The following is a 16,898-nucleotide window of genomic DNA, read 5'->3' as shown; positions in this document are numbered from 1 at the left end:
GGATCATGATACAATAGTTCAGCTAATCAGAGGTTATTTTTCTGTTGGGTATACACAATCTTTTTCTCAGTAGCAAAGAAGTTTATTTGGCTGTTTGGGCCTCCAGCCTACACAACAGCAAATCTACATCCCAAAACAATTAGCAGTACAAGGAGAAAGGAGAAAGGAGCACATAAGCAGGTAGCAAAGACCTAGTAGGTTCTTTAGAATCATTACACATGCTTGTTATCTTATTTCTGTTTCAAAGTCCCAGATAAAAACAGTGCACTCGGAGAAGAGTTCCTACCTTAATGCCAATTCAAAAATATTCTCACCAGAAAAAAACCGCCTGAATTTAGGAACACAGTTTTTACTGTTAACCTGTGTGTGCTCCTTTCCAGGCCAGGTATCACTGTCACTGGAACTCGATATTAAGAGAAAATGGCAGGATAGAACTGAGCTTGAACACTGAATCTGAATTTAAGTACTGTATAGTTTCACCTTGATTCTGAGGATAAGTCTTAACAATTTACTGGTGTCTTAAAACAAATATAGTCCTACAGAGATCTGTTGGCTATTGTGAAGTTCCAGAAAAGCAGACGATTCTGTCAGGAGAGGGCAGCCCAACAGGATCAGCTGGGTTTATTAAACAACTGCTTTACAAGGATACGTACATTTAACTGGCGCATCTTGTCATCAAAGTTACTTTTTGAGAAGTGCTCCACATTTGTCAGCTGGAGGTCCATTTCTGTGAGCCAAACCAGGATACTTTCCCTCATCCCCTCGAACTCATCTCTCCGATTAGTGAAGTGCTGAATAGGAAGAAGGGAGCCAGTGTTATTAGACTTCAGCTACGAAAAATGATGGTCACAGGAGCCCTCAGAAAACCAGTGTTTTGCTTCAAAACTGCTCGTCACCTTAAAGGCCTTCGGGGCACAAATGGCAGCATGCCTTGTATTAAAACTGTCCCCTTCCCATAGTGATGCTGGAACAAAGTGTCCTATGTTAGTACACTATTCATATGGGAGACGGAATAAAACTTCAGCAGTGCGAGGTGCTTCTATAAAGTTACATTCTTGCTTCCACGCTGTATACGTTTTCCCAAATCATTATACCGGTATAACAGCTATTCAGACTCAGGTTTAACATCTAATCTGTTCTAAATTATAGAAGAAAGACAGACAAAGGAAGCAAGCCCTATCTCTAACTAATTAAAACTGTGACATCAAAATCAGTAGGACAATGAAGAAGTTGGATCATGGACAACCACACCAGTGTAATTGATGCATCATATGGTGTGGAAAGCAGGAGGAGTGCCCTGTGCTGCCACTTCCCACAGAAGCTGCTAACAGACCTGCAGCTCGTGGTACCTCAGTCCTCCTTGGCGCATTTAATGTTCAGGGAGGGGATCATGTAACATCCCAAACACAGCACCTCCTACCTACACAGATCAAACTCTATCAATGCACCCATAGCCTCATCCACTGACTTTTGGGATCTAATAGTTTTCCCTGCCAACTGCTTGCAGCACTGCTGTATTTAAAAATTGGGCAGTGACAAGTTTTGCCCAGCACACAGCACAAAATAGCTACCCAGAGAGCAGTTTAACTTGATAAGCAGGACACTCCCCTGAAGTGTCGCAAATACACTCTTCGACAACACTCCTCCACCAGGCAGAGAGCACAGCAGGAGCTGGTGACAGCACCACGGCTCCCCATCACATCTCCGCGTTTAAAGCCTTGTAGGTGAATCATAACTTGGCATCAGTTAGAGCTGTGTTGTAAATTCCAAATTGTATCTGCATTGAGACCCTTTTGTCTCTCTGCCTCTTATCTATGGAAAGGTGCAAATGCATGAATGCACCCACTCATGACAGAATTGGATAAGAGGAAAGCACAATAGAAGCAGTAAGGCCTGCAACACACCTTCCAAAATTTGCACCCATTCTTCCCTTATGGTTTTTAATTACCAAGAACATGTTTATGCCGTGTACTTGGTGACCTTTCCAGAGCTGCTCTCTTACACCAGGGTAACTTAAAACACAAACCAACATGAGAGAATTGCTCCAGTATGTGTTTTGCCCTTGGGTAATTCCTACAGAAACTTTCAAGTGCTTCTCACTCTCACTCCACCATGCACTTACTTTGAGTCTCCTCAGAATAGCAGCAACTCGTTTCTGGAGGTTATCCCAGCGCTGGTTGCCTTCATGGACCATCTGCTTCAACTTGCTGGCAGAGTCCGTGCGGTTCTCACGGGCAAGGCGCCTGTACTGCTTATTGATCAGCTCCAGCTGGGTGAGGCGTTCATGAATTTGCCGTTGGAATGCCTGTAAGGCAAGTGAAAGAACTCAGTTCCCTTGCTGAGATGAGAAAGTATCTGGATGATACTATTCATCAAGAGAGACGATTATGCCCTCCCTTTAAAAACAGACCTTCCAATTGCAAAATTAAATCAAGAGAAGGATGCATATGTAAATAATCTGCTCAGACTTAGCTCCTTAGGAAAAGGATGAAAGAAAAAAATCAACCCGCAAAGGTCTCCTGTCTATAAAAAGTAAATCTTTAACTTACAAGCAGGATCTTGTCAGTTCAGAGCACTGGATTCTCCACATTAAAAAGCACTCTGGAGACATATCAGCTAGGTACCTAGCAACCACATACTGGTCAAATTATTTATGTACTCTATACCACCACGGCTGAACTGATGTTTTTCAGTGATCCAGGCATTTCACACAGACAATAAGTATTTAGCAATCTGATCATCCAGCCCGCTGCTGAGCATTAAAAAATGAAGTTAAAAAATTCACCTCAAATTTCTTCAGCTCTTCCTTTGCATGGGTGTACAAAACCTCTGAAGAATTAGGCTTAGCTGCTGTCAATTCAGATGATTTCAGCCAATCTTCAAAACGAGAATAGTCATCCAAAAACCTCTGCCATAGGCGCCAGGTTTCCTCGATTCTGGGAAGGACATGCAAAAATTCAGAGGTTTCATCAGAAAATAACTATTAATTTTGGATATTTTTTTTTCTTTTTCAAAATTCAGTTTGTGGCAAAAGCCACAGCATTTCTTCAAAACATTGCCACAGGTTTCTTTAGAAGGGGTAAGAAAAAGACACTTACTTCATTCGCCTTTCCATAGACATGGCGCAAATGTTCCTCCACCGTCTGTCCAAACTCCTGGTAGTCTGCTGGATGGAGTCACACTCTGTCTCATTAGCACACGCATCCGAATCGTGTAGCAGGACTTCGCAAATATTAAACACCGATTCCACCCCTGCAGTGTGTTGCTCTATGTCTCGTTGCAGATCCTGCCATTGGCAAAAGAATAGCTTGAGTAGAAGGAAACGCACATGGCTAGACTTCAGACATAGCCTTTCAAAATGCTGCAGAGGATGGGGAAAGAGCAATTTGTGTGTTAGGAAAAGCTTATTTAGCTTTAGAAAACAGACTTGCGAGATGAGCTGTGCAGACGACAGGCTGACAGGGAAGGACAGAACCGTCACACACACAAAAGGATTGCCCAGTTTTGGTTTCGCAGGGAAAGCACCATCTTCTCACTAACAGTCTGGACAATTTTAATGCGAGTTCAAAATCCAAATTGTACACACACCATAAACACATACTTATTAATTTTGACAGTACAAGATGACGGTGTCTCATCTCAGCTTACTGCACTGTAAGCCTTGACAGAGAACTCACAGTTCAGTTCGTGTACTTTAGTGACTTTGTGATGACAGGCTGATATCACCAAACACAGAAACACAGCATACCAGTAGCTGCTGTTACACCACTCTTCTCATTTCCTCGTGGAGAGCTCCTGTTTTGACAGACTATTTTAAAGGGTTTGGCAAAGACTCTATCTAACCTACACTACAAGTTTTTTCTCCAGAGCCTGCATCTCCATCATAGTCTGGACTCTCATTCTGTACTTAAAACTACTCCTAAAGTCAAAAAGGATGTCTTAACTGGTTTTATTTTTTTAATTGAAAAGACAGCTCTGGTACCAATGGTACCAATTGTAAATATTAATGAAATTACCATGTCCACTACATTTCCATTTTTTCAACTGATTTCTGGCTTTCCTAACGAAGGATATAGAGACTTTTACTTGAATAGCACTAGAACAACAAACACAACTGAATATTTTACTGACAACAGTAAGCAGGAACTCTCATTAAATGATATCGTTGATTTTAGTAAACAGATGAAGCAGAATTGGTTTTGCTTTAGACTTATAAAACCAAACCAAAATAAAACAAACAAAACAACCCAAAACAGACACAGCGTGTAGTAAATACAGAAAGAGCTGAAGAAGATATTTCCAGAAGTCAACAAGCTGCAAGGAGTCGAGTACCACCCAGTGATACTTTTCAGTGGTGTTCCATGGTCAAAATTTGGCTTGTGGGATTTGCAGTAACGTACAGCTTTAAGGAATATAGAAGCCAAAATCTCTACATAGATGACAGAATGCCAGAAGCAGACCCAGCATAATTTTTGGCAGCTTCTTAAGGATTCACAGCTGTTTGCTGAGCAAGAGGCAGTGGTGTCTTTTTAATACAGGCTCAGGGTCTGAGAGGAGGCTCTACCCCACTACCGGTAACTGGAAAGACTCTTCTGAATTCATTAAATTACACTGGATTTACATCTGTATTAGTGAAAATGAGAATTTAGACCACTCTGCTCGCAGCATGGTAATGTTGCTAAGATGATCCCATTACTTTTGGTCATGCCTGAGTTCATGGACTAACCCTGGGCAGAATCCTTGCTGTTTTCCCAGCTGTTATTCCAAATGACCTGAATATATTAGGGTGAGACAAAAACAACAAACTGAGTAATGGGGCCAGGAGCATACACTGGGCCAAAAAGGTCCTTTTCCTTCAACTCCAAGCAGCATTGCCCAGAGAGCTTAAACAGGTTACACACTGCTAGACTTCCACATTAGCAAAACAGCTTAGAAATCTTAAAAGTAATGTTATTCACGTTTTAATCTTCATCCTTTAATTGTAGAAACACACCATAAAACATCTCTGTGGATGCACAATGCTTTTAAATGTCATTATTCAAGACTGAACAGGTAAAGCTTTTCCAGTCATGGATGTTAAATACAAGAAAGCCTCTAGGGCATATTTCTCATCATCACTCTGCTCTTGCTGAAAGAATTGTTCAAATAGAACCAGGAAAAGATCTTTTTACTTGTCACATTCAGATAGCTGAAGCCTGAATGCTCACAATAAAAATAAACTAGTTTGGAAACAAATTCCTCTGTGCCTCACGTTCTTCTCTGCCTGGCAATTTCTCACAGCCTTTGAGAATGCAAAATGTTTGGATGGGAGAAAGTATTTCCTTGTTGTTTACGTGACCATTCACAATGGAGATGAAACCATGAGAGGCGCTGGGACAAGGCTCTGGTGATTGAGCCGCCCCCATTCCTGTCACAGGGGAGCTGGCTCTTCCTGCGATGTCTGGGACACGAGTGGATGGAGAGCCACACCAACCAGCAGAGAACACAGCCCTCAGGTCTGGGACACTCAGAGATCCTTCCTTAGAAAGCAGACACCAGAGACAGAGAAGATGGGAAGGATGGGAAGAGCATCCATAGGTGTTCTTAAAGGCAGATGCCATAAAGCTTCCATGCTTGGCTGATTTATTCTTGATGCTGAGCTTTAGGGCAAACACTCGTTTAACACAAAGGCCATACAATAGCCGTGGTCATTCTCTGCCTTCCCAGGGAGGTAGTTTGAACCTGGGCAGACTCATAGCACAGCCCTGAGCAAAGGCTGACTCCATCAGCAGGTCTGTGCTTTGAAGAAGTTCTTTTTCCTTCCCTGGCTGTTGGAGAGAGAAATATACTCCAGGACTATCCGACTCATCTCACACTTCCACTTGGCTGGGACAGCTGGCACGTTTAGCTGTGCTCAATCCTCAAAAAACAGTATAAATCCCTAAGATCCCCCTGGTAAGCCACTGTCTCGGATAAATACCTGCACGCATTCAAACAGCACCCTAGGGTTCTGGGTTGGTTGACGCTTATGCCTCAGCAGATTTCACGCACCACCTCACCCAACCCTGAGGGGATCTTCAGAGCCTGCCTAATGGGTCAGGCCTCAGCCAAAGGTGTCTTTGCACAAGTCCACCTTGCAAAGCTAAAACATCCTTCTGTCATCCAAGCTTGCTGTGTGCTGTCTGCAACGAGGGGAAGCGAACTGAGCTAGAGAGGACAACACATCAAATCACAGCACTGGAAACTGTCACAGCCAGTTTGCAGGAGATCCAGCATTCACGCCTTGTCAGCCTAAGTCATCCTCATGGATTTTGCCCACTGTCATGATGCCTGCTGTATTTAACTGAGCAAGCGAACAAATGTAAAAATGCCTTTGTTTGTATTTGCATGTTTTCTTTGGGTGGAGGGGGGAAGGGTAAAAGAGGGGGTAAGTCAATACAATACTGAAATTACAGCAAGCACATAGAGATTTTTCCATGTAACACATCTTGGCAAGAACATGCCGTGAAAAGCAAACAGTTAGCAGGCCTTGCTAAAGGAAAAAAAAAAAGAGGTGATTTTTAAACCAGGACCAGTTGTAATCAGCAGCATTTTAGCTCATTTACTCTGCCTGCTGCTATATCCCACCTGCTGTTCTGCCAGTCTCTTCTGGATTTCTTGGTCATCACAGATGTCATAAACAACAGGCTTGGAAAGCTCAGACTCAATCCGGGCCAACCAGGTGCGAAGGTTACTCATATTTTTGTCCAATACTTGTATAAAACCAAATGTTTCCTTCAGCTTCTTCACCCTAAGCAAACCAGGAAGAACATTTTGTTACAAAGATCCGCAATCAGTGGAAATGATGTTAGCAGAAGGTGATAGGCACGGCTTTATGAAGCACTTACTATCGCACCAAGCTGTTGCCTGTAAATCAGAGCCATGTTTTAGTCAAAACCTACCTAAATTGGCTCAGCAGGCCTCTGCTCTACAGCTTCAGGGAAGTCTTGTGTGAGTTCTTTAATGAAACTATATGAGCAGAGGGAAGTTTTGTAGCCTCATTCACCTGCTAGTGAGGAGCTTTTCAGTCAGCTCTTGGACCTTTGTCTAAGTGGGAGTTTGTAGCGTAATATGCTGCGATTAAACTAAAATGGGTATCTACGCTGTGATTTTCCTGCTGTGAATTACATTCAGCGTCTTATTTAGCAAACAACAGGTCCACCCTAATCAGCAAGGTACAACTCCAACAACCGAGGCAGAATTTGCCCAGAGCACAGGCCCAACACCCTGGGCTGTCGCTGGATGCCAACGGGAGAAGGTGTAAACAATGGCCACTGTACAACTTAGAGCTCCACGACATTAAAAGCTCTTCTAAACAACACACTGAAATGCAAGGAGATGTGCCAGACTCTGCTGGTGGGTGAAAACATATCCAACAGCTAGAGAAAATTGTGCAGCAGACAAGCAAATGAACCATCCAGACCACTGACTTTTCTTAGAGCTGTTTGTAGCACAGCTCTCAAACTGCAGACAAACTTCTATTTCCAGCCCTTACGGCATATTCTCATGTCAAAACTTATCAGCCCCTCAAATTATCCAAGTAGCGTGTCTATACATTTTGGCAAATTTGTCCCTATGTGTTGGAGGAATAACTGTTAAACTACCTCACTGCTCTCAGTCTTTCCTTGAAATCCTCATTTATTGCAATGCCCAACAAAAATTACTAAAAAGCCCAACACCGGGGTGACATTTATATCTTCTGACTTCAGACTGATATTAGAGCTTGCCAGCTAGACCTTGGAAGTTAATGAGAAAAAGAAATTAATCTAGATCTTGATTTCTATGAGACCCATCTGAAACATTCAGATCACAAGATGAGATGTACCAAAAATCATGTACTTCTCTCCATGAACTGCAACAGTCTACCGTGCAGTACTTTATAGTACTGCAGGTGCTAAAGTCAGGCAGAATCATTCCAACTCTGTCCTAGGGAGAACCCACTTCTTAGCCAGCCCTGCTTCCCTGTGCTGTCCTCCCAGCTGCTTGAGTCCCTCTGATGTCTAGTTCTGCCCTTCTGCCTTGGGATTCATTTTTGGACCTCGCATGTGACGTTTAAAGTGCAAATTTCTGGATTAAACCCAAAGTCACTACCTGGTCTAGAAATTACCCAGATAAACTTCATTATCTAAGTCAAGTGCAGTGCTAAAAGTTAAAGTAGGCATCGTGAAAAGGCCAAAACATTTCTCTTTCATTAGCCACCATATCTGGGAACTGTCACCAGCTAAACAAAACCAGCAGCTGGGACTGGAAGAGCAGCTTGTACAAGGGGATCACTGCATGTCCCAAAATGCAGGGGACTGTTGTGGGGTCTGAGATGAACCCCAATGTACTTGGCAACACCAGTGATGTGCAAGCTAGGAGTCGGGTAGGGTTGAGGAGGGTGAAACCTCATTCTAGGGCAGGCAGGGACAGGTTACACGAATGCAAGAAGTGCCCTGACAGGGTACCTGGATGGACCTGCCCTTCCTTGCAAAAATATTAGGAGTTTCCTGGCCCACTGTCCTACCTGCTGCCAAACTACCTTAGCAAGTTTTAGATGAGAGGGATCAAAACCGCCTCTAACTCAGTGGCTTTTGCAGTTGCCTGTTGCACCATATGATACAATGACAGAAGATATGCTGGAGAGCTAATCCATAACGAATATATCACCCTGTAAGCAACAACCGATCTTATTAGCAACCTTAAAGTATTCAAAGAGGTTATGCATGCCAGTTAGGCACTTGATTTAAGGTAAAACACTTATGGAGGAAATGTGGGAATGATCCTGCTGGATTTGTTCAGTCCTGTTGGTTACTGTGAAGGTACAGAGCATGGCCAGCAGATGTGAGGTCTCATATGGATTAGCAGCACGGGTAAGCACCTTGTCCCAAAAGCACCAGGAAGTACTTTCAGTTCTTCTACAAGAAGGGTGAGAAGAGCACAGTCCTACACTGGGACTACTGGCAGGTATTTAGCAACTCTGCAAAACATAGTATTAGCCTTGACTGGTTGATGCAGCCCTGAAAAACAGCCTGAAGGATCTGGTCCAAGTCCACGGTTCACCTTGTTCCTGGCTTGCACTCACAAAGCCACCAATACTGGTGCAAAGCGGCTGCCTCTGCCCCTTTCCACTGCTGCAGCTGATAGAGAGGAAGCCAGCAGGTGACAGAAGTATTTGGCTGCTCTCACTTTCCTTAACAAGCTCTTTTCAGAGCTCTGCTCCCAAGTTCAACCCTGTATGCAGAAGGCATCTGGCTTCAAAGCAAACAGCTGCTATGTAAATCTTCCTGCTCCTGTTTCTGCTTCTGTTAAGTGGCACCCAGTGTAACTGTGCACCATCTTCTTGTGCTATGCTGGGTAGTAATTTACCTAATTCTTTCTACAGCTTATCCCCAGCTACTGTCCAAACAGTCAATTTGGATCCAGTTGGTTATAATGCTCAGCAGGGCCTGTGGCTCCCCAGGGCATGCGGTCCACTGGAGACAGGTGACTCCGGAACCCTCCTCCCTGGAGGGATAGGACAATATAGACATTGTGTGGAGCACTGAAGGAAGAACTGCTAGAAGAGCCAGGGCTGAGGAAGAGTCTGAGCCAAACATCTATGCTGTTGCATTATTAACTCTGCATAATTTCAAGCTGGTTGAGAGGAAAGCAATGCTCGATCGCTGCACTGTCCCTGAGTGTATCCAGTGGCAATTAATTCTCTGCATATTCAATGATGTTCTCCGCTGGTGCTCTGGAAATGTGCCTCTGGTGACTTGCAAGAGATGCACATGTGGGGACCATCTAATGCCACAGTTGACCTGCTGAGACCATGGCTCGCTGTGCTGCTCAGTGTCATCTCTGCTTCCCTGTACTCCCTTCTCTGTCTGTACCCCTCTGTTTCCCATCCTGAAGTTGCACTACAGAAAAATGCATGGGTTGCAAGACATCTTTCTTCAGTCTGCATATTGAATAACAGGTAGGTGAACATAGCCAAGGAAGTCCAAAGCAAAACCAAGCGATATTAGATTATAAATAAATGTCCCAATGACTGCCAGCACATTCAATAAATTTGAAATCCAACAGTTTTAGAACCCAAGTGGAGTTTTTTGCACCACAAAAACCCCAAAGAATATTATTTTGGCTTAGAAATCACTCAAGCACAGCATGAACATGGTACCGTGAGCTTGTATTTACTTTCCAGCAATTGCTGTTACAGACACACCATTGTAATTATGTAATCTGTTGCATATCCTGGATAGAATATGGCATTTGTCAATCATTTTACCACCTTTAATGCTCTAAGTCATTATCTCAAACTTGAGCTAAGTAGCCAGAGAATAAAAACTTAACAGAAGTTCACATCAGTGCAATATCTAAATAGGAAGGCAGCAGATACACAGCCCAAGGTAAAGGGTCCAGGTCTACACTGATGAAACAGGTTAAATGAAAACAAAAATTGGGGATCCTCCTTGAGCACCCTCAACTTGCACACCAGTCACAGGGTACTGCCTTTTCTCTGGCTACAGCTCAAAGGAAAACGTAAAATAGACTCATTATATCCATAAAAGTCTTACACTTGCAACAACCATTCTCTGATGCATTTCTGCATGCTGCAAGTATTTTTGGAAACTACCTGCTCTTTGCATGAAATAAACTTCATGAACTCTGTTGAGATGCATCCTGAAGGGACTATTTGGAAAGACAGGACTCCTGGGAGCTGGGTGGGGTGCACAGTGCAATCCACTGAGCCTAGGGGCAAAAGCTCCCCCACATCCAGGTGACAAATCACCCCACACACAGTGAATTAACAGGAATAGACCTTCAAGTGCAGCAGAGGAAACGAGCTCCTCCCAGTTACCCAGAGGGTGGAAGAGCCTGTCACCGCTGTTGATTGAATTCTTCCTCTACAAGTGTCACTCTCAAGTTATTTGGTCAAACAGGCAAAATTTACTATTTACTAAATAAAGGCCAACCTACCCATAGTTCACTTCTCAATGAGAACTCATCTGCCACTATTCAACATGGCCCCAGAAAACAAAAAATGGTAATAATAAAAAAAAAATAATCCAACAAATATCACAACTGATCTTAAAAATCTAAACCAAAATCAAAAATCTCTTGTGCAATGGGCCCAGCTTAAAAGACATCCTGATTTAAAAGAGTGCTTAGACACATGCATAAAATGCCTGGGATAAGCCAAACAAAGCCAGTTTCTAAATATCTTAATCTTTACACCAAAATAGAAGTGTCAGAAAAAGAACAAAACTGGTAGATTATCACTAAAATCTGGCTTCAAAAGTGAACAGCAGGACTAACTGACCTGACTTGAGATTGGATTTGGGTCTTAATACCCTCAATGAAGGTGTCAGCGCTGGGTTACAAGAGAAATGCATCAAGCTGTTTCAGGCTGAATCACTGCATAGCCCCACAAAAAGCCAGAATATTTTGTAGTATCTAGCAGCAGAAGGCACTTACAGGTAGAATGAAACGCATTCACACAAATGTAAAGAACGGCAAAACGCCTGTCAATTGTATTGCGTTAGTTGTCAAAATGCTGCGGGGAAAAGGTACAGGGAGCTCAAATAAGGTAATAAATAACATTCAAATTTTAGTGTCTGCAAGAATGAAAAACATCCTGACATATATTCCAAACTCTCCTTCACAAGCCCAAATGTCATCTGAAAAAGATAGCGCATACATTTCTTTTTAAGCGAGGAGGAGCTGAGATGGCCCTGCCAGCTGACAGGATTGTTTACAACCCGGTGAGGCAAATGAGATGCACAGCCCAGGAAACCTTTGTTCAGCCCGTTGCAGGGGGAGAGCTGAGGGACAAAAGACCCATTTGCAGAGGTGATGTCAAAGGCAAATTTTAGGCCTTCGTGTACAAAAGGCAAGGAGGTTTCTCTGAACAGCAGCCGGCCCTGGCGCAGTGATGGGCACCCCCCGAGTCAGGGCTGTGCGAGCGCCGTGCACAGGGCCGGCGGCCAGAGGAACCTTCTCTCGCGTTACCCAAGGGTCGTTGTCGCAGACCTCCACCCTCTCGGGTGCAAACCCTCCCCAAACACACAGCTGATTCTATTAAGTGAGAGGCCCCTGAGCGCTATTTGTCATCCACTTGTCTGCCTGCGGGAGCCACGGGCGCTGCCGTGCCCTTCCCCCTGCCCGAGGCCGCCCGGCTGTGCCGCCGGCTCCCACCAAACCCACCGCCACCAAACCCCGGCCGCTGACCAACATGGCACTTACGGTTCGCAAGAAAAAACCATTCCTCAGCCTGCGAATCCCAAGCTGCGAGGGGGACCCGTCTGCGCGACCACGGCAGGCATGGAAGAGGAAACCCCTCCTCCACAGATGCCCTATTTATTCGCCGATTTAGCATCCGATTTAGCATCCAGCGTGGAGGGGGGGGAGGCTCAGCCGTCCTCTTCTCCGACCCCCCGAGCTGGGGAGCCACTACAGGTCTCCCCTGTTTTAACCCCTACGTTTTGGGTCGGTATTTTACCTGGCAAACGGCCGCATCCCTCTTCAGAACAAAACCACCAGAGCTTTATTCTGACACAAGAGAATTAGCACGCGAAGGAGCACACGCCGAGCGGCTGCCTGCGGCTAGTGACAAAAAGGTTGCAGGCTGGAGGCTTCGGCACTGAAACAGGTAGATGCGGTGCTCATTTCTGGTGCGAAACAGGGAATGCAGCCCCAGCCCCGGATGATTTGCAGCAGAGTCAATTGGAAGCGAACCCGAAAAAACGAGAAAACATACATCCACGCACAGGCACCACGCACACAGATGTATCCTTACTTCCCCTGCGTTCTTCCTTCTTGCCTTTGCCATTATGTCCCAGGTATTTAAGCACGAATTAAATCTCCCACACACTTAACTTGTCCTCTCTAACCTTCCAGTGCAGGCGGAAGGCCGCCAGAGCAAGGAGGACAAAACAACCCCTAATCTTCATTTATGATATCATTCGTTTGTGGAAAAACACGCCGCCATGACTGCTGTATGTTATGAGTGTCAGAGATCACGGAGTGGGGAAAAAAGGCGGAAGTCGGAGAACCTCGGATTAAAAGTCACTCCCCACCCAGCCAATATCAGGGAAAAAAAAAAGAAGTTACGATAATCCCAGCAAAAATGCAAGGAATGTTTTTAAAATTAAAGGTTTTTCAGTATTCAGGTAATCTTCCTCAGAGCTGTATTGGCTTGCCCATTGCCCACATTCAGCACATGGCAAGATAAAAAGAAGACATTGCACATCATGGGAGAGCTTCGGACATTTGCACAGGTAAATCACGCCCAGTCACCTTGACAGTTTAACCTGATCACGGTCCAGGGAGGTTCAAAAATCCATTTGAAATCAATAAGTCTCAGAAAACGAGGAAATAACCCACCCAGCTTGACAGGCAGACACCAGGAACGGTGACAGTGCTCAGAGGACAAGGACTCCCCTTGCATCAGCGGCTCCCCCCGCTCCCGGCACACATTGCATAACCAAAATAAACCCAACCATCCCGCCTGATACGATAATGACTTCTGTCACAGCTTTTGCCCTGAAGAGAAGCATAATCCCTAAAGGAAAAGGAGCCTGGAGAATATGGAAAGCAAGCAGGCACTTTGCAAGTGAGTTTTCAACTGTCCAGATTCTTTTTTTGCACCAAGATAATGACAAGAATGAGGTCTTAGAGCGGTACTGCCACAAATCAACACTATAATTCTGCTGAACATGGCTGTATCATTTACTCAGGGGCCTCCCTGCAGCATACTTTGCTTCCCTTGCCATGCAATACTGTTCTGCAACAATTTCAAAAGACCTTTGAACTTGGGAGTGCACTCACAGTGACTGAGAGCTGCCCGGCCACAGCTGCAACATCAACACGTGGTTCCCAACTGTCTGCCCTGCCAAAGGTTAAGGGACGTGGTGGAAAATAAAATAAACAGATACCAGCTAGGGGGTGGTATGAACTCCCTTGCTCCCCACACCTACCAAGGTGGGACATGCTGCTGCTGGAGCGGCTACCAGGGCAGCCCATGGCAGTGAAGGTGCAGGGAAGAAGGGGTTCACTGGAGCTCCCCAATAAAACCTCCATATAATCCCTGCACAGCACAAGGTGGTGTCCCTGGAGAGCTTCAACACTCTCCTATTTTACTGCAACCTGAGCAGTCTCAGGCTGTTTGGTAATTTCAGGTGGGGTGTGCAGGAAATCAGCTGAAAATAGTTTGAATCACCCAAGTTTGATATGGGAAGGAAGGGGCTGGCTTTGGTTGTGGTAGCTGCAGATTCCTGGACCCTGCAATGAGGGTGGTCAGCTGGTGAACAATGGGAAAGGACCTTGTCACCAAGGATTCACATTTACAAGAATGAGAAGGCACATTTGGCCTTGCTGGCTTCCCTGTCAGTCCATGCTTCCACTCAAAGTCACAGTCATTTGAACCCATTCCTGCTATATACATCAAAAATGTGCCTTTTTCCACAAGGCTGAAAACATGGGCCAGACCCACCAAGGAAGAAAACACATCACAATGTGCCCAAAGCCAGAGCAGCTGAGAAATGGCACCCTTCTTCCACAGCTCAGTGGAAGCGGGACGCCCAGAGGTAGAGAAATAAGCATTTCTTACTGCAGAGACCAGTTTGCAGACCCAAAAACGCTGGAGGCAGCCCCTGATGAAGCTTGCAGTTTTAACGAAGGCTCAAGCATGGTCCAAACGCTTTGTACAACCCCAGGCAGGGCAGACACCCTTCTGAGACACATCAGCCACCGGCACTATGCAAACCGCCAAAGGCAAACGCTTCCCCGCTGGGCTGGGAAGCAAAGAGTTAGTATTGGTGGTGGATGGGCCAGGGACCGAGGGACGTGGCTGTGCACAACACGGTTCCTTGGCAATTCCTGACAGTTAATGCATTGCCAGGGAGTGCTGCTCCAGAACACGTGGGGATGTAGATCCCACTCCACAGGTTTTTGGCTGTGTACTCCCCGCATCTAGCCCGTGTGCACCCTCTCCTCCTGTTTCAGGCCTTCACTTGGGTGCATGTGCAAGAATGCAGTGATTTCTTCTGGCAGAGTGCTGCTATGAGGCTGGTGACAAGAGAACTGAAGCAAGAGATTTTCTGTGTCCATTTTTACAGTCAGCACAACACTCCCTTTCAGCCTGTTAGTATGTTCGTATTCCCCCTCTATCAACAGAAACTTCAGCACAAGAACCTCCCCTGGTAAGAGTATCTTCTGAGCTGAACAGAAATTCATTTGTTCTCCTTTCCAAGAATACTAATATCTTGATGGTTACTTTATCCCATGAAAATTAACATTTTGAGGCTTTTCCAGGTTTGCACCAAGCCACCCTCCGGCTGCAACACACAAAGCAAAGCTTTTGTCACCACACGAGCCAAGCACAGGCATATAATGAAAGCATTAAGTCCTGCAAGTGCAGCCATATGGCAAATCTGAGCTTGTCACCATGAACTAAGAGAATCACTTCAAGGGCTAAATGGAGAGCTCACCTAATTTGCCCATCTGTCCCAGGACGTTTATTGGTTTAAAAAGGTGAAACAAGCTATCAGGAAGAATGTTTTGTATTGATACATTGGCCTGAGACTGGTTTTGTTTCATGTTGCAATCACACAGCCATACACTGCACTACAGAAAAGATAACACATTACTCAGGTTATGGGGTCAGCTATGGAGACATAAGAAACCACAGAACTGAAATTGGCTATAAATAATCTCAATTAGACTCCTTTGTGGATACAGGTTATTTTATACTCTTTAACCACAGGATCACAAAGATTCAGCACCCAGAATGGAGGATTGACTTCAAACACACACCTATTCGATGTAGAAGCTATTCAATGTACATTTTCTCTGCCTACTCAGTATATGGCTCTGTATTCTACTTACTGTCCAATTCTTGGCTTGCCATGAAGACAGAGTGAGATCTGGTCCTTGTCCCTGTGATGCAGAGTCACTGGGGCCAGGGAAGCCGGCCTGTGACCTGTGGTGCACCCGTAAGTGCAAATAGATGGGGATGCTGGTTTTGTGTTTAACAGAAAGTGCTGAAGTTGTAACAATGTTCAAGTGGTCAGAGATTCAGCACCCAAAAACTAAGAAAATTTTCACTTCATTCAACTTGTCGCAGCTACCGATTTGAAAAGCCAAGAGCAAAACCACTTGCTCATTCCATGAAAATAAGTTCCTACAAGTAGCTTTTTCAGGAGTAAGACAAGATTGTCTTCCTACCATGGTTGAAATTAATCCTTTCCCTCCAGGCAGCATTCTCCTCTCTCCATCACCAAACCTTCCAATGCCCTCTGGCCATCCTGCCCTTGAGCTTTTCCTCCATCCTTTTTATCTTTGCCAAGAACTGAAGCAGTGCCAATACAAAGGGCTTTGTCCAGGCCATGGGCAGCAGTTGTGCAGCTCTGCAGTCTCTCCTCACAGCCCCTGGACCATGGCCTATGGGCTCCAACTCCCTGGAGCCAAACCATCCTGCCCATCGAATGGAACTGGTGACAGCAGACATTTGAGATCCTGTGAAGATGTCTGGATTGTGATGACTTCACACAACACGGCCAACACGAATTTTGCCACCACTCTATTTCATATGCTCCTTCAACCTGGCTTAAACATGCTTTTTTTCAAAAAGTTTTAGCAAAACTAAACTGAAAAGGAAGGAGACAGTCTACCAGCATGGGGCATTGCAACCCACGCTCACAGGTCATCTCAACTCCAGCCCAAGGCTCCTTGTTCTGCTCTGCTCCTCCAAAGTCCAATTTGTGTCACACCTGTGATTGGTAGAACTGCTGCCTCCTCCCCGTAGCCTGAGCTTAACAGAGCCTTCCCAAAAGCACATGAGGCACCTACTGTTGAGCACCCCGAAGCATATTTGAGTAAGGTGAAAATTTCAGTTGGCTGAAGTCTAATTTAATTTC

General features: G+C 45.0%; 1 protein-coding gene across 1 annotated transcript in view; it reads right to left on the bottom strand.

Moving 5' to 3' along the window:
- The window catches only part of SYNE2 (spectrin repeat containing nuclear envelope protein 2), a gene marked incomplete at both ends in the record, with an annotated part of 173,278 nt that overhangs the window by 12,861 nt on the left and 143,519 nt on the right, over positions 1-16,898 (bottom strand). Inside the window, 5 exons of the mRNA XM_080344595.1 lie at positions 654-791; positions 2,123-2,305; positions 2,786-2,936; positions 3,099-3,286; positions 6,607-6,769. Of these exons, the coding sequence (XP_080200721.1) occupies positions 654-791; positions 2,123-2,305; positions 2,786-2,936; positions 3,099-3,286; positions 6,607-6,769 (823 nt within the window). The remainder of the gene's footprint in view (positions 1-653; positions 792-2,122; positions 2,306-2,785; positions 2,937-3,098; positions 3,287-6,606; positions 6,770-16,898) is intronic.

Source organism: Nesoenas mayeri (assembly GCF_963082525.1).
Source record: "Nesoenas mayeri genome assembly, chromosome: 5".
Taxonomy (NCBI): domain Eukaryota; kingdom Metazoa; phylum Chordata; class Aves; order Columbiformes; family Columbidae; genus Nesoenas; species Nesoenas mayeri.
The sequence above is the reverse complement of the archived record's forward strand: the minus strand, read 5'-3'. Positions and strand labels throughout refer to the sequence as shown.